Source organism: Xyrauchen texanus, chromosome 3, assembly GCF_025860055.1.
Source record: "Xyrauchen texanus isolate HMW12.3.18 chromosome 3, RBS_HiC_50CHRs, whole genome shotgun sequence".
Taxonomy (NCBI): Eukaryota; Metazoa; Chordata; class Actinopteri; order Cypriniformes; family Catostomidae; genus Xyrauchen; species Xyrauchen texanus.
In genome coordinates, this window is record NC_068278.1 from 5,867,143 (window position 1) to 5,893,342 (window position 26,200).

At 37.4% G+C, this 26,200-nt stretch overlaps 1 protein-coding gene across 2 annotated transcripts; it reads right to left on the reverse strand.

Moving 5' to 3' along the window:
* Window positions 1-336: 336 nt before the first annotated feature.
* si:dkey-251i10.3 (uncharacterized protein LOC553498 homolog) lies at window positions 337-19,593 on the reverse strand. Of its 2 annotated transcripts, none has more exons than XM_052102656.1 (15): window positions 19,333-19,593; window positions 18,815-18,914; window positions 15,736-15,806; window positions 15,239-15,303; window positions 14,996-15,144; window positions 14,078-14,233; window positions 9,799-9,918; window positions 8,535-8,629; window positions 8,330-8,453; window positions 8,162-8,239; window positions 6,334-6,688; window positions 3,853-4,283; window positions 2,279-2,463; window positions 1,934-2,033; window positions 337-1,018 (listed from the first exon to the last, which is right to left on the reverse strand). In XM_052102656.1, the coding sequence occupies exons 1-15, from the start codon at window positions 19,371-19,373 to the stop codon at window positions 704-706; spliced, it is 2,385 nt and encodes a 794-aa protein (XP_051958616.1). In that variant the 5' UTR covers window positions 19,374-19,593; the 3' UTR covers window positions 337-703. The 2 variants fall into 2 exon arrangements, with proteins under 2 accessions (XP_051958616.1, XP_051958610.1); XM_052102650.1 differs by having other exon boundaries at window positions 18,815-18,917.
* Window positions 19,594-26,200: the final 6,607 nt, after the last annotated feature.

Sequence of the window (26,200 nt, forward strand, 5' to 3'; positions counted from 1 at the left end):
AGGAGCATAGAAAAAGAGCCAATCAACTTTTAGATACAGACATCACCTGTCAGTCAAAACAGGAACACACATACTCATGAAAAACTGTGTTTTTTCGGCCTGATCTGAGCTAAAGAAGCACAATTCACAATACAGATCTTGTCAGATTTTACTGCCGATTTAAAATGTTCTTTCATCGTAATCTTGACCAACCGTTTTGAAGATTTCAGTGTTTCTCCATTCAGGAAGATGGGAGCTGTACTTTTATGCCACTTTCATCAATAGAAAATATCTGCCAGGGAGCATTCCAAGATTAAATATGTTGTATGAAAAAAATCAAGGTAAATATCACTTCAGTCAAATATTTTATTGTGCAACATTTCTAATCAATCTGGAATTTTATCAAATTATGCAAAACTTTTGAAAATACTATGTGTGTGCATTTAGGATAACTTCAAATTCTATATATTATTCCAAATACATTTAAATAAGTTGTAATTTCCACCACTGAATGTTCTCAAACACAATACAGAATTTTAGATATGGTAAATATTACATGTACAAATGACACCACCCCCTCCAAACAAAACAAAATCGACGTGGAAAATATTTCGATGAAGATCAGCAGTTTTGCTTTATTATATGTCCTAAAACAATTTTCATACAAATCTTTGCTTAAGTACATGTTTCCAGTCACTCTTGTTGCATATTCTGAAATTAGTCTTTAATGATCGTTTCTTTTTCTCCTCTTTGATCCTCTTCCATGATTTTTTTCTGATGACCGCTGTCTGCCTTTTTTTGGTCTTTTATTGGCTTCTCCCAACATGATCGTTGCTCCTTTATCCGCTACTGTGGTTGTCCTATCCTTTATGAAGTCCTCTTTGACCACAGGCTCGATGATTGCCCCCATTTTAGTGACGATCTTGGGTGTTGTCATCTTCTTCACAGTGTTTGGTGTGTTCCACGTCTGTCCGATAGGAGTACGGATGCAGGACTCAAACTGTGCAGTGTTTTGAAAGGGGAACGGTAGGTGACTAACCTATGAAATAAGAAAGAGTTGATATTATAAACTCCATAATTATATTAAAATGATATTTAATTTAACAATACAATTCATATAATTTTGGGGTAAACATTGTAAATAAAATTGAACCCTTTCGAAATACAAGTATGATTTACCTTATCATTAACAGTGAAAATTTGAATTAACAAGACAAAAACATTTACAGTAAATTATTGTTCAAATTAAGTTGAAAAGCAATAAATGGTCCTTCACAGAAGTCTTACAAATGTTACATTTTACGTTGTTTAGTTCATGTTTATTGCACTATTTTAGTGTTGTGTTTTACCTTGATGGTGTTTTGTGATTGTCAATACATATTTTTTGCTATTGCTTCTGGAAAGACCACTCTTCTTGATATTTTGGTCCTCATGTGGCATTTTGTTTTACCCTCTGTGTTACTGTGGCGTTTAACATTTATTAAAAAGTACAAAGCAGATTTTTGTAGTTCTAGTAGGTTGGAATATTAACATTATATCATTCACTAATGTATCTGATATAATGATTTAATTATATAAAATAAAATGACAACATGGTCAATTAAGTTTTTACGGTGAATTTCTGGCAACCACAGCTGCCAACTGTTTTACTGTAAATTTAACAGGATTTTATTTACATGGATGATAATTATGGGATCAAATCCCAGCACATGTATTGCGGTCACGGATCCAAAAATAATAAGAGTGAATCAAAAAAATAATAAGCACAGATCAAAAAAATAAGCATGAATCACTCTTTATTATTTTTGGATCCGTGACTGCAATACATTTGGCGGGATTTTGATCCCATAGATAACTGCTAGAACACAACTCCAACAAAAGCTGTCAATTTAATCATTTGTCAAATAAATTATATTATGATGATAATAAGATCAGCAGCAATAAGATCTGTTACCTGATGGGCAGCAACGGATGTATTTCTCTTCTCTGATATGATGACATCAGGCAGTTTCTGGTCTTGCCTTGGAGGCGGAGGGGCCATTTTCTTTCTAAATCTACAGAGAGACACATGAATTTTAGAGAAACAGCTATGAAACGGTAGCTTTTTTAATTCCTAAGGTATACACATTTATATACGAATTGATATCTAATAAAATGCTAATACCACTTGCCACAGACTAGTCATAATAATTGGTATTTGTATACTGTATCATGGTTCAAGGCTGTGATGTAAACTAATAGCTATTGGCCAGGGAGGAGCCCTTTGATGCAGCCCAACTTCCTACATCAACAAAACTACCTTTTGCGTTTCTGGCGTGATGGTTTGAGGCCAACACCCCCCCACTCTCCCCAGCCAGGCAGTGTCAGGTCCACAATTTTTGGCCGTCCCGCTGCCTCCTGTTTCCTTTTCTCTTTTAGGAAATCAGATATGACATCATCTCCAGCGAAAGCCTCCTTGATGATGTTGATCTGTTCATCATGCTCCTAACAAAAAGGGGAAGCATTTTAAATGCAGCAAAAATAATGTTAGTAGGAGTTTTTACAAATTCGATTCATCAGTGTGTATTTACTCTGATAAAAGCATTCACTGGTAATCTAAGGTAAATGGTCTGCACTTATATAGTGCCTTTAACATTAGAGGTATTCAAAGCGATTTTACACTGCGTCTCATTCACCCATTCACACACACCAATGACGGCAGAGCTGCCATGCAAGGCACTAGCCTGCCATTGGGAGCAACTTGGGTTCAGTGTCTTGCCCAAGGACACTTCGGCATGTGGAGTCACGTGTGCCGGGAATCGAACCGCCAACCCTGCGATTAGTGGACAACGTGCTCTACCACCTGAGCCACAAATCAGATTTTTTAAATAAAATTTGTCCAAAGATGGATACATTTTTAACAATAACTTTATAAACCTTGAGCTCCGAAGTTGTGAATTGATGATGTATGCTTCTGTTGAAGCCATCACTCCATGTTATTTAAAAAAAAAAATGTTTAATGGCAAAGTTTTTGGTAAAGATCTAGACTATCCCTGATCCTGAAGAGAAATGCTTCAGAGAATCGCGGTCAACAAAGCACACCAAACAAGTGCTGCAGCGGCCACCCACTTGCATGATGTCCTGTGAATGACTCAATCAAGTGGGTCTTACTACACACTCAATCTACAGCACTGTGCAAACGTTTTAGGCACTTGTGAAAAATGTTGCTTAGTGAGGATGTCTTCAGAAATAATGCCATAAAATAGTTTTCATTTATCAATTAACATCATACAAAGTCCAATAAACTTAAAAAAAGCTAAATCACACTTTGGTGTGACCACCTTTGCCTTTAAAACAGCACCAATTCTGCTAGGTACACCTGGACACAGTTTTCTTGGTTGTTGGCAGATAGGATGTTCCAAGCTTCTTGGAGAATTCACCAAAGTTCTTCTATCTATTTCGGCAGTCTCAATTGCTTCTGTCCCTTCTTGTAATCTCTGATGTCGAGATACCGATCGGCACACACAGATTTTTGACCATTATCCTGACTTTGCATAGCATGTGAACACCTACCTTAATTGCTGTTCTTACCAGCTTATCCAATGTTCGCAAGTGTTGTGTGCATGTTTGTTTATATTTTGACATCAAAAGCAGAGGAAAAAACAATTATATCAAGTCTCACATAAAGTGCTGTTTTCTTGCGTTGTTGCATTTTTGTTATGAGCTGATTTTAGGTGGTGTGCATTTAAAAACTCAGTATTGCTACGCATGTAGTGATCTGAATCAGTAACTTATGAGCTTTCATATCAGTCAAGATACTGACTTAAAAGGCAATAGGCAGCAAGGCAGATCAATAGGTGTTTGGAACAGAACCATAATAATTTTTTCACTCACTTCTTCAACCACTGTTGGTGCAAAGGGCACTTTGATGACTTTAGCCTCTTTAGTCAGAACTTCACTAAGGTTGATTTCCTTGTTGTTCTTCTTTTTAATTGGTTCAGATGTTGCCTCCACAGCAGCTGCTTGTGGGACTGATGGAGCTGTGCTGGGTTTGGGGTCCAAAACTTCCCCCAACACATCCAGGTCTTCCATATCCCTGATCAAAATCGGTCCCTCATCTAAAAGCCCATCCTCATCTTCTTGCCTTTCTTGTGTCGGAGCTGGAGCTTCACGTGTCTTCTCACTTCGCATAAGCTTGAAAATAGTGTTAAACTCAGAAACAACCTCCTCTTCTTCATCATCATCATCATTCTCCTCACTGTCGGAAACCTCGACCACATCTTCTCCAACCACCTCTTCTATCAATACCACTCTTGTTTTTTTGGCTAAAATATCAGAAAAATAAGATTCAAGAATTTAGATGATATTAACACATTGATACAAGAAAAACATCAAAGCTGACACTATCCTCCCAAAAATGGAAGATCCTTTCATTCCGCTCTTTTCCAGCAAACGTGTTTGTGTGTGCCACTTACCCATATATGCTATAAACATGACTTATAAATGTCACATTATAATATATTAGTACAGTATTTTAATGGATATTCATAGGGTTGTGCCCAAGTAATCAAGTATTCGTTCCACACCAGCTGGTCCACCATAAAAACTATTTACGAATATCTTAACTGGATGATTCTTGGCACATTTGACTGCAGAGAGCAGTGCTGAATACTCCCAATTTTCCTCTGAAGCTACAGGTGAGTGCAAATGTGTTTTTTTATATATTTATTTTTATTAATGCATATTGTTTATTTATTTCCAAAAGAAAATTTGCTTATTTTGAAACAGTTCTGGGTAAAATTTGTGAATAAAACAAAATATTAATTTCACGTACGCATTATAATTGTTTTTGAGTTGCATTTTAATTTACCAGTAATTGATTACTATTTTGTTTTGTTGGTAAGAGTACTTAATTACAAAATTACTTGAAAAGGCCCATCCCTAGACATTCAATCCATTCAGTTTTTACATAGCTGGTGAAATTGCTTTTTCAAACTACCGCATATCTGAGCAGCTTTAGAAAATGAATCAACACCATACGGGATGTCACATTTTCTGTACCGCCAACGAACACAAATTTGGACAACTTTCTGTTGCATTGTAATCACTGAAGGCACACAAATATAAAGTGCAATCAATGAGCTTGGTTGGTGTAGTTCTTTATCTTTATTTTCTCCCCAATTTGGAATGCCCAATGTGCTCTAAGTCCTCGTGGTGGCGTAGTGACTCACTGATGAGTTGCCTCCGCGTCTGAGAAAGTCAACCTGCGCATCTTATCACGTGGCTTGTTGAGCGCATTACTGAGGAGACATAGCATGTGTGGAGGGTTCACACCACCCACGCACAACTCACCACGCCCTCCATCAAGAGCGAACCACATTATAGTGGCCACGAGGAGGTCACCCCATGTGACTCTACACTACCTAGCAACTGGGCCAATTTAGTTGCTTAGAAGACCTGGCTGGAGTCACTCAGCACACCCTGGTATTCGAACTCCAGGGGTGGTAGTTAGCGTATTTACTCGTTGAGCTACTGAGTGAATGAAACACAGGAGTCATTGGTCTGAACGGGACTGAATCAGCACAGATGACTCACTCGCTCGCTCATTCACTGAACAGCAGGTTGTTTTTATGTCGGACTCGAAATAAGTATAGAACTGTTACTGTTACGTTTGAAAGCAATTCTAAAACGCTGCATTGTAGGGTTAGTGAAACTTAAATTGTTGTAATTATGGACTAGTTTCTTCTATGAAAAGAGAAGCCCTTCAGAAAAGGCATCAGTGCCCTCCAGATTATTTAATTTCTTAGTAACTCATCTCTCAAGTGCTGTTAAGCTCCAAAAAACCACCTTAAAATGATCATAAAAGCAGTCTATATAAAATCACTTATGTACTATACTCAAAGTCTTCAAGAAAAATGACTGCTTTGTGTGGAACCGAACAAAGTCATTAATCACTGAAAATCTTCCCCTCCGCCATAGCTCTGAAATGCCATTCCTGCTAATGCGTATTCAAATCTTGCACGAGAACCAGAAATTGGAAGTTACTGACATCAAACATAGTGCCACAAGTCTTGAGGAATCAGGTTTAAATATGTTCAAGTTCGAATGAGATTTGAGAGCTAGAGCAGAGATATTTATTTTTATTGAATGACTTAAATTTGGGCTTGTTCCTTATACATGCATTTGGACTTTTTTTTGGAGCTTGACAGTATCTGGTCACCATTTAATCTCATTGAATGCAAAAGAGCATCTTGTACATTCTGCCAAACATCTCCTTTTGTGTCCACAGAATACATTTATTTGGGTTTGGAACTACATATATGTGAGTAAATGATGACAGAGTATTTCTAGATTAATTATTCCTTGGTCTCATACCCTCTTCATCTGTGGGTGCAGGAATCAAGTCCTCTTCATCTGCTTTCCTCAGCCTCCTCTTCATCTCAAAGTCATCAAGAAGTTCCTCATCCTCATCCTCTTCCTCTTCCTTCTCTTCTTCAGCAGTTTGAGCATGCTCTGTTGTTGTGGCCGTGCTGACCTCAGGTTCTTCATGTGTAAGCTTGCCTCTCATCCATGGATTGACCGTGTCAATGATCAGCTCAGGATCGTTTACAAAATCAGGAACTTTCTCAGATTCTTCATCATCATTTCCATCATCATCATCAGAAAGCACCACCATCTTCTGGGTCAGATCTTTATTCATCTGCAGCTGCTCCTGCATTGCTTTACGTGCCTGATGAACATGAGAGAAACAGACAAATATCACAACCTCAACTTTCATTAGCATGAATGACCTCCGTGGTTATACAGTTAACACCTTAAGCTCTCTGCTTGCAAATTTTCACAACAAAATATAGCTCACCTTACAAACATACAGTGGACTCGTCGCAACATATTGGTCTCATTTTACATTTAGTTTAATATGCTAATATTATGGTAGATAGGTATAGGGAGACAGGTTTTCTCCCCGAGAAGTTACATCTCTCTTATTCTTTACAATAATCTGTGGGTAATGTTACTGTTATTCACAATCTACATGTTTATTTGTGAGGTTATTTTTCAGGAGTCATTCTGCAGATTCTTAATAAATAGTTGCATTAAAAAGGTTCATCAAACAGTTGGATGCCATGAACTACATGTTGTGCTCCAGTAATATTTAGCTGTGCAATTTGAATTAAAATTGTGGAACGCCCTGTAACTCCAAGAGGTCTGATAACATAGAAGTGCGCCATTCTGCATCCGGGAAGGTTTTGTGCAGCTCTGTTTTGAAGCTTTTCTTGTTTCTTAAGTTTCTTACAGTAATAGTTCTTTTTTTGATAATCCATGACAGTTATTTAGCCTAATTATTTGTTGAATATCAATGAATTACCCTGTAAAAGGGCTGTGCTTAACGTCCATATATCCTACATCTCATTGGGTCATATTGACATAATGCAGCCACTGCAAAAAATTAAAAGTAAATAAATACATTTCTTAATTAGTATTTGGACTTTCCCAGTAAAATTACAAAACATTATTAAAAACATTGATGGGCAAAATGGCACAAGATGTTTAAGTCTCATTTTAAAATAAATTGAATTAAATTTAGTAAGGTTATGCTTAAAACAAGAAAAAAATCTATAACTTAATTCAAAGGAAAAACCTATTGAATTAAGTTCATAACCCTTCATATCCCATTAGCAGTTTTCTTAGTTTTTTTTTTAAACAATGTTCACTTCATTTTGTCAGACTTCTCTAAAAACAAGAATTAATTTCGAATGCCATTTTGTACGTCCAAGTAAAAAATATCTAATAAGAAAATTATTGTTTTTGTTTGCAGTGTAAATACACATGGGTTCCTTTCCTAGTTTCCTAGCTCAGACAACACATCGACTAATCGGTTATGAAAATTGACCCTTAGCTAAGCCCCGCCTTACACAATTTCTGACCAATCCTGGTTGAGCAACTGTTGCCCCAACAAGCGTTTGCCTTTTAACAATGAGAGCCTATAAGAGCAATGTGTGTTCGAGTTGTTTTAAGCAGGATTCTATCAAAATGATCCAAAAAAATAATAATTAAAAACCGTTGCTGGGTCACTTGTTATATTGACACGAGGTACCTAGAGAGGATACGGAGTGCTTTATACAAAATACAAAAGCTACAAACAAGAGGAATGTGAAACATTTCCACACTTTGAGACAAGATTTAATTTTTTTTTCATTCTTACCGAATCATCATATTTGGCCATGATGGCTTTTGATTTGGCCCACTTGCCACTGTTCTGGTGTTTCAGAGACATCCTCTCCTGCATTGAATAAAGAGGTACAAAAAGATTTAGTCTGAGTGATTCTGTCATTCTGTCTCTTTACAGGCTGATCTTCTCATCAACACACACCTCCATCCTGGAGCGCTCCATCTTTTTTAGCTCTTCAAGAGCTCCTGTGGGGTCTGTTTTTACCATTTCATCAAACTGCTTCAGAAATTCCTTACGTTTAGCTTTCTTCTGAACTTTGTGGTACCTAAGACAGACATATTTCGTACTTTAAGCAAAAGAAGGATACTACAAAAGTTGTTTAAATATGTTCATTCATAGAACTCACATTTTGCTCTTGATTTTCCTCTCTCTTTTGGATTTTGCCTCGTAGTACGACTGGAGTGCTCTTGCTTTCTGGAGCTCTGCACGACGAATCTTAGCCTGCCATTTAAAACAAACTGTTACATAAACTGAAGAATACATTAGCCTTTGTTCCATATAATAAAAAATATTGGAAAACATTTTATTGCAAAATTTTCCAACATTAACCAGAAGTAGGAAGTCCAATTACATCATTGGCAATGCTTCATGGGAGTAAACAGTCACTACTGAGCTTCTATAGGATAAAATATCACTTAATCTAAAGCTTATGGTGCCTGTTCTAAAAGGTTTATATGTTTTTGTTAAAAATCTATTTCTCTGGGGCCTGGGTAGCGCAGTGAGTAAAGACGCAGAATACCACACCTGGAGTCACAAGTTCGAATCCAGGGCATGCTGAGTTACTCCAGTCAGGCTTCCTAAGCAACCAATTGACCTAGTTGCTAGAATGGGTAGAGTCACATTGGGGTAACCTCCTCGTGGTTGCTATAATGTGGTTTTTGTTCTCAGTGGAGCACGTGGCGAGTTGTGCGTGGAAGCCGTGGAGAATAACGTGAAGTCTCCACATGCGCTATGTCTCCGCGGTAACGAGCTCAACAAGCCACATGATAAGATGTGCTGGTTGACTGTCTCAGGCATGGAGGCAACTACGCCACCACGAGGACCTAGAGTGCATTGGGAATTGGGCATTCCAAATTGGGGAGAAAAACAAGTTCTCTGGTGCTTGGTAGCTAAGCAAGTTTTGACGCTGACTACAACCCCTGGAGTCGTGAATTCGAATCCAGGGTGAGCTGAGTGACTCCAGCTAGGTCTCCTAAGCAACCAAATTCACCAAGTTGCTAGGGAGGTTAGAGTCACATGGGGTAACCTCCTTGTGGTTGTGGTAAGAGGTTCTCGCTCTCAATGAGGTGCGTGGTAAGTTGTGTGTGGATGGCAGAGAGTAGCATGAGCCTCCACATGCTTGTAGTCTCCGTGGTGTCATGCACAACGAGTCAAGTGATAAGATGCGTGGATTGACTGTCTCAGAAGCGAAGGCAACTGAGACGTGTCCTCCGCCACCCGAATTGAGGCAAGTAACCGCGCCACCACGAGGACCAACTAAGTAGTGGGAATTGGGCATTCCAAATTGAGGGGATTAAAAAAAATTAAAACATTTCTCTAGAAATGAACAGGATTTTTACTTCCGAAACCCGACTGCTGCACCCTTTTGAATCTTTATAAAAAAGTCATACCTCCTCCAAACTCATGGCCTTAAGCGATGCCTCCTCTACAGGAGTCAGGACAGGATCATGGACTGGCTGTTTGTTGTTGTGCAAGAGTTTGAAAATCTCTTGTTCAAGAGGTGTCTGAACCTGTCAGAGAGAATATACATAGAGTTATTATGAAAATGAATATATGCTTTAGGTACACCAGGTTAACCCGGAAAGAAGCAAAATAACTTTGAAGCAACATTTGCAACTCAAGATCAGATTCACAAATATACTTGGGAGGAAATGGTTAAACCAGGTGAAACATGGTTTCAGTGTCTAACAAACTGTGAAGTGTCCATTTTCAAAAGGAATTTTATTTTGCTTTGTAGTCACTCAATTCATCTCACGTTCACCGTTTTAAATATGCTAAATATGCATCTCACCTGAAATGCACATGTGAGTGGTGCAATTCAAGTCTGGTTTTCTTGTAACAAGTCCCTTCATGAAACCACTCACACAGGTGATCCACTCTGCTTTATCTTATCTCTGGAGGGTGAGCACAACAAAAGGGCTTCCTTCTGTGCGAATTAGAGATAGGATAGCGCAAAGCTCATTTGCTTAAGTGTTACGTCCTATGGCATTATATCGTCCAGTTGTTGTTGAAAATTTTTTTTCCTTTCATAGTTTTTTTTTTTTTCTCTCTCTCTCTCTCTCTCCTCTTTCACAGGATTGGACATGATTGATTTCCACTCATGATAGGTGTGGCCCAAGAGACCAGGAGTATAACGGGTGGACACCAGGCTTTGAGCATGTACAATTTTTTCAGAAAACACAACAAGTTTATTAAAAATAAAAATTACTTTCTAGCAACAATAAAAACACAGATTTGAACTATGTATCATTTGAATTGAGAGGAGGTCAGTGTGTGACTTTCTATTGGTCACGCATCCTCTCGTCATGCAAATTTACAAAATGTCTTCACATGAGCTTGCGTTTCCGGTCTCCTGCATTTGGACTCATTTTAACGGGAGTGAATGCAGTGCGAAGTGTAGTGTGACCGCCCTTAAGTGTCTGCTGCACTTGAAACCCTAACCTCATCTTCTTGATTCTCTGTGTTACCCTTGCTAGTGTCGAAATCTGTTGTGATAGTGTTTGCTGTGTGCTTGGTTTGTCTATTTGCTTGCTGTGTGCTTGTAAGTATTGTTGTTACTGTTGATTTGTGTGTGATTCTTATCAATCATAATTTCTTTTGTACATTTTTTAAATATTGTAAATAGCTAATCTACTTGGGAAGTTGTAGGGGGTTATTTATTGTATTTAAGACAATTTGGCACTTTTTTTGTACTTTTTAGTTTAGTTAGGTTAATGTTTGTTTGCTGTTTTGCCATTTGCTCCCACCTGAATTTGTTCTTCCACTTGTCATGTTGTAAAAAAAAAAAACTGATTATTTTGTGTCTGGAGTTTGTTAAGTTTCATCTAGACAGGGTCATAACACCTAATCAAATCGGCTTGTGCCTAAATGTCTAAAGTCTACTATTTGCAAATAACAAATACTATAATTCATCTTTTTTAGAAAGATTAGCTACAATGACCTAACCACAGAAATGATGAGCCATCCATGGTCTTAAAAGGGCAAGTACAAAAAGGGCTTTAGAGTCTAGACTTCGAAGACTTATGGACTAATTATAGACACAGTTTTCCTCCTGTATTATATACACTGATGAGCCAAAACATTACGACCACTCACAGGTGAAGCAAATAACACTGATCATCATCTAACAAGGCCACATGTCAAGGTCTGGGTAGATTAGATGGTAAGTGAACAATCAGTTCTCGTAGTTAATGTGTTGAATGCAGGAGAAATGGGCAGGAATAAAGACCTGAGTGACTTTGACAAGGGCCAAATTGTTATGGCCAGATGACTGGGTCAGAGCATCTCTGAAATGGCAAGGCTTGTGGTGTGCTCCTGTTCAGCAGTGGTGAGTACCCACTGACAGTGGTCCGAGGAGAGACAATCACAAACCAGCGTCAGAGTGTATAGCGCCCAAGGCTCACTGACGAGTGAGGGCAACGAAGGCTATCCTGTCTGGTCCGAACCGACAGAAGGTCTAATGTGGCACAAGTCACAGAAATTGTAATAATGGTTACGGGAGGAATGTCACAACACACAGTGCTTCGCACCCTACTGAATATGGGGCAGCGTAGCCGCAGATCAGTCAGAGTGTGCATGATGATCCCTTTCCACCACCGAAAGCACCTACAATGGGCACACAAGAGTCAGAACTGGACCTTGGAGCAGTGGCAGAAGGTCGCCTGGTCCAATGAGTCCTGTTTTCTTTTACATCACGAGGACGGCCATGTAGTTGTGCGCCATTTACCTGGGGAAGTGATGGCACCAGGATGCACTGTGGAAAGACGACAAGCTGGTGGAGGGAGCGTGATGCTCTGGGCAATGTTCTGCTGGGAAACCATTCATGTGGACGTCAATTTGACACTTGCATATTTAATCTAAACATATTTGCAGCCCTGGTACACCCCTTCATGGCAATGGTATACCCTGATGGCAGTGGCCTCTTTCAGCAGGATAATGCACCCTGCCACACATTGTTCAGGAATGGTTTGAGGAACATTATGAAGAGTTTAAGGGGTTGCCCTGACCTTCAAATTCCCCAGATGTCAATCTGATTGAGCATCTAAGGGATGTGCTGGACCAACAAGTCCAATCCACGTGGATCCACCTCACAACTTACAGGACTTTAAGGATCTGCTGTTAATGTCTTGGTGCCAGATACCAAAGGAAACCTTCAGGGGTCTTGCAGAGGCCATGCTTCGGCAGGTTGGTGCTGTTTTGGTGGCACGTGAAGAACCAACAGCTTATTAGACGTGAAGAACCAACAGCTTATTAACATTGGTCATAATGTTTTAGCTCATCAGTGTATAAGATCTGTTTGATATTAGGAAATAATATGGCCTTGTTTGCCTTAAAATGTTCATAAAATGACTTAAAAGGAATGTTCTGGGTTCAATACAAGTTAAGCTCAATCCAAAGCATTTGTGGCATAATGTTGATTACCACAAAAATGTATTCTGACTCGTTCCTCCTTTTTTTTTTTTTTTTTTTTTTAAGAAGAGCAAAAATCTGGGTTCCAGTGAGGCACTTCCAATGGAAGTTAATGGTGGCCAATTTTTCCTACGAAGGGCCAAAAACTAAACTTGATTGAGGGCATTGGGCCAAAAGAGAACAAACTCAGGGCCTGAAATTAAGCCTGAAACTTAGCAACTCCAAGCCAATTTAATAAAACAATGAACATTAGTCAGAGAAATAATTCATACACCAAAAGTGGTTAATGTTCTTTAGAAACAAATAATGTTCAGCAAAAATTAAAATAAAGAACGTGATGGATATATATTCATTTGGAACCATGTCAGATTGCAGGGGATATTTTTTTTTTGCCCTGAGCCTGTTCATTTCAGATCAAGAGATGTAACGGGTGTTTACGCATCTCTCTTCACCATGCAGCTGGTACATTACGCAAAGCATTTTTGCTATTTCTGCCTTTCTTGCAAATGTGCTGCATTATGAAAAATGACAGCATGCCAAGATAAGGCATTCGGCGTCATGCGCTTCCAATTTTTTTATTTTTCTTTCTCCCCAATTTGGAATGCCCAATTCCCAATGCACTCGAAGTCAACGTGGTGGCGGAGGAAGACACTCAGTTGCCTCCACGTCTAAGACCGTCAATCCGCACATCTTATCACGTGGCTAGTTGAGCGCGTTACCGCGGAGACAAAGCTTGCGTGGAGGCTTCAAACTATTCTCTGCGGCATCCATGCACAACTCACCATGCGCCACACAGAGAACCACATTATAGTGAACACGAGTAGTTTACCCCATGTGACTCTACTCTCCCTAGCAACGCGGCCAATTTGGTTACTTAGGAGACCTGGCTGGAGTCAGCACGCCCTGGATTCAAACTTGCGACTCCATGGGTGGTAGTCAGCTTCAATACTTGCTTAACTACCCAAGCCCCCCACACAATTGCTGTTGATTTAGCTTAACTTGTATTGAACCCAGAACATTCCTTTAAATCATTAAGAGTCTAATGAAAGATAATGATATCAATTATGAAGTAGGAAACAAAAACAAAACAAAAAAAACATTTGACACAGGAAAAACCCTGTAGCATCGCAGCAGCATTTACAACACCAAACCGAAACCCTGACAGTGTCAACAGTAGCATGATAAATTGGTATCGTCACAGCTCTAAAACACACCTGTCATCAAACATATAATAACACACAGAAAAAGCATTATTCACACCTTCCATCCAGTCACAATCTGCTCCACCCTTTTCGGCCCTGAAGGCTCCTGGTTTAGAGGAAAGACCAGCTGCTCGGCCTTCTGGTTCTGTACTATCATGTTCTGCCAGCGAGACACTTCTTTAGTGGTCTTCTCATATGCTATACCTCTCTGAATCTGTCGACACAAAACAGAGAAGACTTCAGCAAATAAAAAATAAACATAAAACACGCGCGCACACAACAAATTTTGCCTGCATGTTATTCCTGTTGCATAATTTATTAATCTCAATTATGGGTTGGATTAGTAACCGGTTTCAGCTATAGAATTAAAATGCGCTTGTAAAATTTATAGTAACCACATAGACATTGCCTCTACAAAGTCATTATCACACTTCTGAAATGCTCAGCAACATACTTTTCTCTGCTCTGCTTGAAGCCAGCTCCTTCCTGATCACAAGTATATTTGAACAGAAAATTGTTAGGGGCACAGGGCAGAAATCGAGATTTTACTGCTTGAATTGTTTGTACTTTTACTAACCTATCATTTAAAATAAAAAAAAGTTGCTGGCACACACTTAGTTTTTGATAAATAACTGACTGTAGAGAACAGAAAGGACATTAAAAGAGACTTTATTAAAAAACAAATGGATCCAGTCTTTGGACTCACATAACACAGAAAGAGTCAAAACTTTTACTCTCAGCACACAGTGAAAAGATCTCAGTGCTGAACTTCTTCACCAATACAAAACACAAACACTGGTGAGTGAAATCTAAAAAATTACCAGCCAGTGGAAAATCACAGACATTTTTTTTAGCATATGGGAAGTATTTACGCACACACATATCGATATTTGACTGTATTGACACAGCCCTAATCAAAATTCATAGCAAAAATAAGTCAAAATTTGGAAAGTTTAGCATATTATGACCCCCTAACCTTTTCAGTCTGCTGTTTGTTGAGCGGGAGCTCCAACGTGTCGTTTCTGCTCTGCAGGTTCCTTAGCTGTTTCTTAGTCTTGTTGGTGGCTCCTGAAGTCTTCTCCAGGGTTCCCAGCAGGTCAGAAAGGTTGACCTTATCTCCAGCACCTTTAAACAGAATAAAGATAAACTAAATATTGATATCTTCCATCTAGATCAAGGACATAATGAGAATAAAGGATGTGATGCATTCTGCATGTACCCTCCGCATTGACAAAGAACTCTGAGACTTGCAGACTGGCTTCAGAGCGCTCGTTCTGTTTTTTCCTTGGAAAAACAAAAACAATCAAATTGTATAGCAGTGTTTATTTGCTATATTTTCTATAGACTATTTTCTTTTTGAAGTAATGACTCTACTGAGAGATTTATTTTGAGAGTGATTTGGAAACTGGGTAAATTTGTAAAGGACCTTGCATGTGGAGGTTCATGCTACTCTGTGCCCCACTGAGAGCAAGATCCAATAATCAGGACCACAAGGAGGTTACCCAATGTGACTCTACCCTCCATAGCAACTGGGCCAATTTGGTTGCTTAGGAGACATGGCTGGAGTCACTCAGCACACCCTGGATTCGAACTCATGATTCCAGGTGTGGTAGTCAGTGTCAATACTCGCTGAGCTACCTAGGCCCCCAAAAATCTTTAAATATTTAAAATTGTATTATAGAAAAAGGTGCAAGACAGATCTTAAACGCCTCAAACCTTCTCCTTCCACCCAGAGAACTGATGGCTTCCAGCAGCTTGTTGTGTTTCCTCTCATCATCGCTGCCCTCCTGTGTAAAACAAATACAGACAATTATGCAACATAAGAGAAGAACAGAAGCATTAGGCAGTAAGAACCACTGACCCTCATATTAATAAATATAGAAGAAATAAAAGAAGTCATTTTGAAATGAACCTATTATTTTTTGTTTATGTGTCCTCTGACTTCATCACAACTTAGCTGAAACTTTAAAAGTCTATTATATCACACAGTAGGCATGCACTTTTCAGAAAGTTTATAAAATAAAATAAAAAAAATTGTAGAAAAACAAAAACTAATAGAAAATAAACCAAATCAGTGTCCGGTTACAGTGTGTACAACGGTCAGAAAATTGTACCATGTCATGCCTAAGGTTACTGGGATCCCAAACAGAAATAAAGTCAATTTTTAATTTTTATAATTATTGTGCATAATTCTTTACAATCTAACGAGTCCTAATGGAGATCATTTTTATACAAATAGGGGAAAACCATGCATAAACTGGATACAAAAAATTCTATTTCTTTTTACAAACAACAAGGGCTTTGCTTTCTCTGAAGGCCAAAGTATATTTCAGGTGTTCGCGTTGCGGATCCCTCCGCACACAGTATGCATGATGTAAATTGTGTCATTAGCACAGCCGAGTGACTTGACCGCACGCCGCCTAGATTTCCTTGATTCGCCCAAGCGGTCCTCGTCTGTGCACGTTGTCTGCGCATGCGCTGGCCAATGACTGAACTAAAAGAGTGTCACAAAGCAGTTGTAGTGCACATGCCTCAAATGCGTTCCAATTCGTTCGAGGTCAGAAAAGTATACTCAGAAAGGCAACGCATTCGGCCGGCGTGATCCAATCCAAAATGCGGAACAACAAAGTATACCCGAGCCTTAACAAAGGCATCTTTACACAGCTGAGTTAAGACTGCTCTGTACCTGAACAAAATTTTGTGTAAAGACACAATCCTGCATAAATGCTAAACTAAATTAAGCCCACTCTGCCTTTGACCTACCATAGTCTGTTTTTCATATAAAAAGGCAGTTTTGCAGGTTCTCTGTAAATTAAATGCAGCAACAGAGCCCCATATTCATTGGCAGCGATTTTGTGTCGCTTGTGGGCATTCCTACTGCTATTGCTCTAACATTATTGGTTGGCTGCACAAATGGCCATAGCTTTAGAAAACCTGATCACAGATTAAATATACTGCCAGTAAAGCCTAAGAATATCTTAGTTATGTCTACATTAATCTGGATTCATTTGAAAACTGCATTTTCATTTTCGAAACACTCAGTCCACACTGCCATTTTCAAGAGTTTTCCAGAAGTTTCACTTCCACACTGAAATGAATGAATGAAAACGCTTAAATCCCCTCACTGCACATGCACAAAATTTCCGTTCCAAGTATGGTCTGAAATGCGACTATCCTTGTGTTCCATCCCCGGACAGAAAAACTGGGTAACTGGGTAAATTTGTATCCCCTTTTCTACCAATATGGAAAACCCCATTCCCACTACTTAGTAGGTCCTCGTGGTGGTGCGGTTACTCACCTCAATCAGGGTGGCGGAGGACAAGTCTCAAATGCCTCCGCTTCTGAGACAGTCAATTTGCGTGTCTTATCACGTGGCTCATTGTGCATGACACCATGGAGAACTCGCATGTGGAGGTTCATGCTACTCTGTGCCCCATTGAGAGCGATAACCAATAATCACGACCACAAGGAGGTTACCCAATGTGACTCTACCCTCCATAGCAACTGGGCCAATTTGGTTGCAAATATTTGTTTTGTATTTTTTTTGGTACAACAAACTCTCAGCTTGCAAATTATGTCACATGATTGGGGGCTTGTAGGGTGTGATCATCAAAAAAAGGTTGAGAACCAAAGTGCTAGACTTTGTTGTACTGCGTCTCGCCATTTCTTCAGTGTCTGCACAGTACCAGCAAATTTTTAGACACAAGTTCAAAAGAACTTCAGAGATTCAAAATGGCATGTCGAGACACCTGTGTTCTGTTTCATTCATTGTGCTAGTTCTAGATTATCTTTAGCGCAGGTGTCACAAAGATTCAATGTTCTGAACAAGGTCAGGCTGCAATGAGGTGACTTACATGATTCCAGATTGTTCTGCACCATGCAAAGTTTCGGCACTTGATAAACAGTAAGGCAATGTTGCTTTCCCTTCTGCTCTAGTGTCCTGAGGGGCTGCCATGCCTTGTTAAAACTGTGTATGTTTACAATACACTACAGTTACATAACATACAGCCTATTGCAACAGAATTTGCTAGGAGAAGAAATTATTAAGAGAGTAAGAGATTTCGGGTTCAGACTTAAAATCTGACAGTAATATTTGGGCCGGGTAGGGTCAGGGCACACATTCTCTGGTATGGGTGGGTTTCATTTTAAGGCCCATGCAGACCTCTAAAATGTCTAGACTTGCAGTCCACCAATAACGTTAGAGTGACAACAATAGGAACGCCCACTAGTGACTTCACAGTACAAAGACTAGCGACATCAAGCATTAAAGATGCTGTATGTGTATACAGGGCTTTATTATGTGTGTCCAGATTACTCCCAAGTTCAGAAAATAGCTTTCAAATGATCTTTCGTCATTTGACATCATTGGAACCCGGGTGCACACGAAAAGTGCAAGTGTGAAAGCAACATTAAATGTTATTGTTGTCATGATAGAGCAAATATTTCATCAGTTATTATTTCATATTTTAAATATTTCTATATTCATAATTGTATATTTAGAACATTCATCTTATTATTTATGCAATTGAAATTGGAATGTATATGCATTTATGCAACCTCTGAGCAACATTAAATCATCTGTGAAAATACAATCTTTTCTGGGTATAAATATGCAACTTCAGATGCAGCTTCTGTGCCAACTTTGCAGTGTAAAGTGGGCTTTTAGATGCCAAATGGTGTATTTAAGCAGGGTAGACATACAGGTTTAATCACAAACTGTGTGTGACACAGAAACATAACAGATGTGCAGCAGGTTAAAATCAATGTGCAGCTGATGATTGTGAGTTTGTCAAACCTCATCTTCACTGGCACTGATAACATGTTCATTGTCCATGGTAAGTTCCTCTTCAGCAGCGCTAGCAGCAGCCATTTCTGAAGTTCTCTTTATACCTTGACTGCTGGAGTAAAACAAAGAATGCAAAGCGTGAACGTTGCTCTTTTTCGTAGAGACAAACAAACGTCACATCGTGGTTGTCAAACCTTGATGGATCACAAAAATTGATTCTATTGTAAAACGTCCATTGACGTTTTAGACTGGCGTTAGGCTGAGCTTTACACTTAAACTCAGGGATTTTTTTTTTAAAACAAGCAAAAAACAAAGTAGTCCAGTTATTGTTATTCGTACTTACTAATTATTAAAGATAGAGCTCACGATAATTTGATGGTCATGAAATATCCTGCCATAATTAACGACAGAAAATACATACGTTTGTTGATCAAACAGGTTTTAATCGCTAGCAGCCCACCGTGTCCAGTCAGGGCAAAGCCTGGTATTGTATTACAAACTACATAATCACAAAAATGTAAACAAACCTTGATGTTTTTGATTCTGTCTCAGTGCTGGATTTAACCATGCTACTCTGTGTAACCACGTGTCGAGTAGAAATGAGAAAACAGATGACTCTCCGTTCTCCAAACTGGTGTAAAATAAAATCAGCTATTTCGAAAGACAAAATATAGCCTTAGAAAAAACAACAACATAACATTATTTCAAAACCCGAATGAGAAATGTATCAGTCGACAAATTCACTAATTACTCCTACATCGACAACCACAAGAGCAAGTATTCGGCGCATAGAGATGACGCACGTCAGTAAGTATCAGACTGTATACACACACACACACACACACACACACACACACACACACACACACACACACACACACACACACACACACACACTCACACACACTTGTTGTGTTTCCATGTTTTATGGGGACTTTCCATGGTTTTTATACTGTACAAACTTTATATTCTATCCCCTAAACCTACCCCTAAACCTAACCCTCACAGAAAACTTTCTGCATTTTTACTTTTCAAAAAACATAATTTAGTATGATTTATAAGCTGTTTTCCTCATGGGGACCGAAAAAAATGTCCCCACAAGGTCAAAAATTTCGGGTTTTACTATCCTTATGGGGTCATTTGGTCACACACACACACACGCACACACACACACACACACACACACACACACACACACACACACACACACACAAACTTTATTAAACCTTTTCAAATAACAAACAAGCATTATCATTGTTAAACACATAAAAAAAAATCGAAGCAGCATATAATATAGAAAAATAATAATAAAAAATAAATAAAATTAATAATACCAAAACATGTAAAGCAAATTATAACATAGATTACATTTCAGGGGGTTAATCCATACATGTTGCCAGTCATTTTGAGAGTTTTAAGGAAAACCTCTTTTTTAATTGATTTAAGGATTTCTATTTTTTTTTTTTTTTTTTTAATCCCTCAAAACATGGAGAAACTTTAACAAATCTACATTTGTGTAAATCCGAATTTAGAGTTGCACACTACTACTCTATGGCAAAAGTATTAAAGTTTAACTCCTAAAGATCTGAATTGTGTTTTTGTAATACTTGTAGGAAATCATCTCACATTTAAATGAAGACTCCAGTCATATCAGTAACCTTACTGTTAGCTGTTTTATTCTACATGGAGAGGGTCTGCACATGGGGGCTACCATGTTAGAATCACATGACCAGCCGAATACTGCTCGCTTAATCTCAGTAACCGTCCTGTTATTTGACACTTCCAGACATTGATTAAAGTAACCATGACTGACCGAATATACTAAATTTCTACAATGGCTTCTGAAACTGAAATCAATTGATTTTAAATTATGCTGCGTCCAAGCCTCTAGGTGTCAGTGTATGTCCAAGATGACACAAAGACAAAACTACGTCATACATAGCCTATGTCGTATGCTGGAACTCGACTCTTTTGTGAACACGCGAACGGCCATTACCGGAAGCCAGTGATTATAGTTTAGAAAGTTATAAATATGGAAAATATTCTTACAAAAATTCAGAAGGCCTTTATTAACCCCCTGGAGCCATATGGATTACTTTTTAGATGGATGAATGCGCTTTTTTGGGCTTCAAAATCTAAGGTACCATTCACTCCCATTATAAAGCTTGGAAGAGCGAGGATATTTATTTAATATATAACTCTGTGTTTGGCTGAAAGAAGAAAGTTATATACACCTAGGATGGCTTGATGGTGAGTAAATTATGGGATCATTTTCATTTTTGGGTGAACTAATCCTTTAAGCCAGATGACCTACTACAGTATGGCAAGCCCTTTGACATTCAATCATGTATAGGTCAGGATAAGACTTCACTTTTCACTAGTAAAAATGCTAACAGGAATGGAATTTCACAAAAGTAATTTTTGATATCTGTAACTGCATTTTCACTAGCAGAAGTTCACAATTATCTGCCATTCATTCAGTGCAATTACTGTTACTACAGTCATGCTACAGATATCTATAATTAACATTGACACTAGTTAAAGAAAACAAATTATATATATATATATTTTTTTTTCTTTGCATTTGACTAGTTTTAATTCAATTATTAATTCATAATTCTTCATATAAAATATATTGTAATATGTAAAATTGAAATATCCAATAGTAAAAGATCAGCTAAGTGAAATAAGTCAAAGATTAAATTAATTACTAGATTAAACATTTTGAGAACAGTTGGTTAAATCTTTCAAAATAGTACATTTAACAACCAGTTATTTGAATTGCTATAACTTTTTAATAAAACTTTTTTAATGATGATGATAATAATACACTTAATAATGCTTCTATACTGTAATAATGAAAATTGCCCATGGAATTGCAGTATTAAAATGTTGCAGTACACAGTACAAAATGTTGTTGTTGTCTGATACGGTTGAGCTAATTAGGCAGCCACTGCCAAGATAAGAACTCTGTTTGTTGGACCATAGATAATAATTGCCTGGACTTCATTTGATATAATTGTTTCCTTCCCTCTAATTCCCAGTCTATCCTGCTCTTTGTTGACAATATGCAAATGTTCACACATATACTTTGTATATGGCAGTGTCAGAAATTTCTGGAGTAATTTGTTTTCTTTATGAGGCATAACAAAGATAATTTTCTAATCTTATAAAAAAGCGTTCTACCTTAAGGTCAAAAACATAATCAATTCGTTAAAATAAATTCTCCATCTAAATTATTAGAATAATAAGCCTAGAATACAATCTTAAAGAATGTTACAAATTATAAACTCACTCAATGTTTTATTGTTGCACATTTGGATTTTGTGGCATTTGTGCCTCAAGCCCCATATGTTCATTTCTGACCTTTGTATAAGATAACCAACCATGTGAGATAAATTGACAGTACTGTATGAATAAATTTAGATTTTAGTTTTAATCACAATTTTTCCCAGCTGAGTGGCCACATGTTTCACTCCTTGGATAGCCCAATGAAAAAACTGTATACAATTTCAAAATGTTTTTTAAAAAGTTAATGAAAGTATAAGATTTATTCTTCATCACAATTGTAACTGGTTGGAAAATACAGTGTGTGAAACAGTCATTTTGCTCAGCTGCTTAATAGGAATAATATAGATAATTGCAAATAATAAAGTAATATAATTAAATTTTATTAAATGTTTTTTACTATCAAGCAATTGTGGAGGAAAAGGAAATGAAAAAAGAATAATAACTACTTATTTATTTTTACTTCGTTTTATTTATTGTAATAATACTTTGAAATCTAAAATTTGATAGTGGGAGTCAATAAGTTGTCTTTTAAAAAATGGTTCCGTGTATTTTGCCACCGGTAACAATTGTGACCACTTACCTGTTTACTTGTCCTGTGAGCATGATTTATATGAGACCGAGCAATCTTATTAATAAATCAATAATAGACCTTTTAAATATTATATGTACAAAATATGGCAGTTGTAAGTTTATCATAACAGGTTTTATTTGCTTCCTTTACACATACATAAACTTCAGATGTATTAGATGTTATTTTCAAATGAATATTATTTGAAGTGTTATAAAGAGAAGTAAAATATCACTAATCACGTATTTGTTGTATTTTGTACAGTTCATGGTGCAAAATGAAAACACAAATCATCTGTCTTGTAAAGTACAGGAAAGTACTATTTTTATTCCTTCATATTCAAACTTCACAAACAGAGTGAACTTGTACAATACCTCAGAGAGTGAAAATTACAAAAAAAGGTGCTGGTAACATTTACAAAAAAATCATCCTTACTTTGCAACAATCAGTTATTCTTCCACTCTTTTTTTTAGTCTTTTGCATTAAGGCTTAATACTTCTGTATAAAGTATATGCAAGTCTTCACAGTTTTTTTCGAAAAAGTCACAATATTATGTAACATAATGAAGCTTTTACAGCTATTTTCTGTTTAATAACAAATACACATCACTGGTAAATATACGTGAAAATACAGGGCTTACTGTAAAATGGCAGTTAATGATACTGTTTGCTGAAATATATTTTTTTCTAAACACATTTGTAAGAAAGGTTACATGGGATACCACTGAAATAACTGAAGCGAAAGGAACAGAAAAAAAAAACTGATAATGAGCATAAAAACAAGGGAGATCGCCTCCAAACTTTGGCACATCCCTTTAAATATATAAACAATATATATAAGGTTTATTTTTTCTGTCAAATCATATGCACGAAGTATAGCAAAACTGGCATAAAGTGAAATCATGCTGTGTAGTAAGGTGCTAAATTAGAGATATTACAAGGCCCGTCTCTTTAGAGAGGTGAGAATAAGGTGCATTTGTAACACTCAAAAGCATGTAGGCCTTTTTTAAGGTATCAATAAACAAAATAAGTTACAAATGCAACGCAAAATAAAACCAAAACAATAACATGACCAATAGTCTTGAGGCGACCTCATGAACTCATGCATCCCCACTGATTCAGAGCAATGCGAGACAGTCTTTTCCACATACATGTTAAATACTCTATAGCATGTAATATTATATTTGAATTTATGCATGTTTGGTGTTTCTTTTGAATATGGAATATGTCACTGCAAGACATGATGATGTGATCGGATGGCATTGGAACTAAACAGATCAAAGCTGGGATATTATTCTGGGGATTTCCTAAGCTGAACTAGTTTACAAATCAACAGATAAGAGCTCTATCCCTAGAACTTCACCAAGTATCACCCTCATGCATACTGCTAAAGTGACGCAACAAGCTTGCTCAAATTACCTACATCACAAAAGCAGTTTGGTTTTAGTGCAAACACAACTGGCTGGCTTCAGCTTATTATAACAAGCTCACCAAGATAACATGAAGGCACATACTTATGCTTCCTCTAACACGCAACATATTTAGACAAACTGCAACACCTTTCAACAACACCACAAAGCAGTTTTAACAGGAAAGCCACTACTTCCACAAATCAAAAACCAGCACTATACATGATAAGTTATTATAGATCACGCATAATTAGCCAAAAAGAAAGCCTTGCTGTTTTACTCAGTTTCCTCCTTTGTGGATAAATAGGGCTTCGAATGGATTGGTGCGTGGAATTTTTAAGGAAAAGAGCCATTCCTATTGGTAGGCAGAAACCAAGTCATGTGACAAAACACCTATCTTTCCAATAAAGTCCCAGAAACATGTTCAGTACTGACATCTACACATTTTATTGTAAAAGATCACCGACATCAACGACAAAATATAATTTAATAACAAGAAACAAGAAGTACATGTCTGCACCCATTTAAGGTCTCTCGCAAGATGATGTCATATTTATACTGGTCTCTCCAAAAGACAAGCGAGTTGGCCTGCCATAAATATTTTATTAGTGTTGCAACACCACAACACAAAATGTCTTCATGTTTCTGGGACAGTTTGCCAACTCCACCTCTTTTTTTCCTCTGGGCTTGTAAAAATAATTGATCAAAACAATCACAACAGGAAGTATAACATGTACTGTACCTATAAATCGGACACGTTACATGTATTCTCTTTAACAGACTTCATACCCAAGTTTACATCTTCCATATTGTGCCTGTATACACAAACAAAAAATCACCCCCCTTTACATTTTTTTTTTGAAACAGCATAATTGAAGAAAAGCTTTTGTTGTTTTACGTGGTTCATGTAAGTGTGAGTTAAGTGTTGTATTGCTATTTATCAAAGAAGACCAAGAATTATTTTAGTGCTAAATTCGTTTCTGGTTTGATGAGTGGTATTTGGGTTTTTGAGTCAAAGAGGATTGCTACAGGGATCAACCGTGGGGATTGGTTGACAGAGTTTTATACTTAGTGGTTTCTTTCCGTTGTTTTATTAGATGAGTGGTTTCCCTTTAGGTATATTATCATGCAATTGTTTTACAGAGGGAATGATTTAAAAAGATGACTTCTGCTTTGTGGGAAAAGACTTAACTCTGGTATTGTGATTTAAAAACTGATGCGTTGCTTAAAGATTTTTCCCAACAAAAATCGGGACAGAAAGTTGAGTGTAGACAACCCCTGTAGCTGAATGAAGCTGTTGAATGGGTTGGTTGCAATAATTCTATATGCCGTGCTGCTTTGTGGCCATGCTTTAAAAATAATAACTTTTGAAATTTGTAAAAAAAAAAAAAAAAAAATCACTCTAGTCCAGTGTTTGACATATAAAAATAAAACAAAATGGCCTTGTACACACACACACACACTAATACACCTTATTTAATATCTCTAAACAGCAGGTATTACAAAGCAAACAAACTTTTGAAGACTATAAAACATACAGTGACATGCACAGATCTTAGCAGGGGCAGGGGTGAAAGGACGTGGACAGAGTGTGAAGAGAAATCTGCTTGCGCCCCTGTAGCCCCCGTTCTGTGAAAACATATGACAATGACTAATGCAGCATCCAATAGGGAAGTTTGAATACTGGAAGATATTTAGTACCTTTACTACAACAGCTCCACATCTGCTCAGTTTTGAATTTTTTATATGAATTTAAAGAATAAAGTTTATGAAAATAAAGCATGAAAAAAAACAAAGCATCAGATATGGCTTAAAATAGTGACTACTAGCATGTTAAAACCAATCAGGTTTCCATAAACGTCTTCAGGTTTATAGCACACAACCTAAAAACCAAGAACTTGATGGGGATTATGCCCTCTACATTCTATTCTACTTTTGCATATAAAAGTGTATATATATATATATATATATATATATATATATATATATATATATATATCGAACCAAAAAAGCAACGGAAGGAATAAAGAAGCCTTTGTTGTGTCATATTACACCATTGTCTATTTGCCAAGGGGTTGAATTTCACTATGATATGCACATTTCCATCCAAATATTCACATAAGAAATA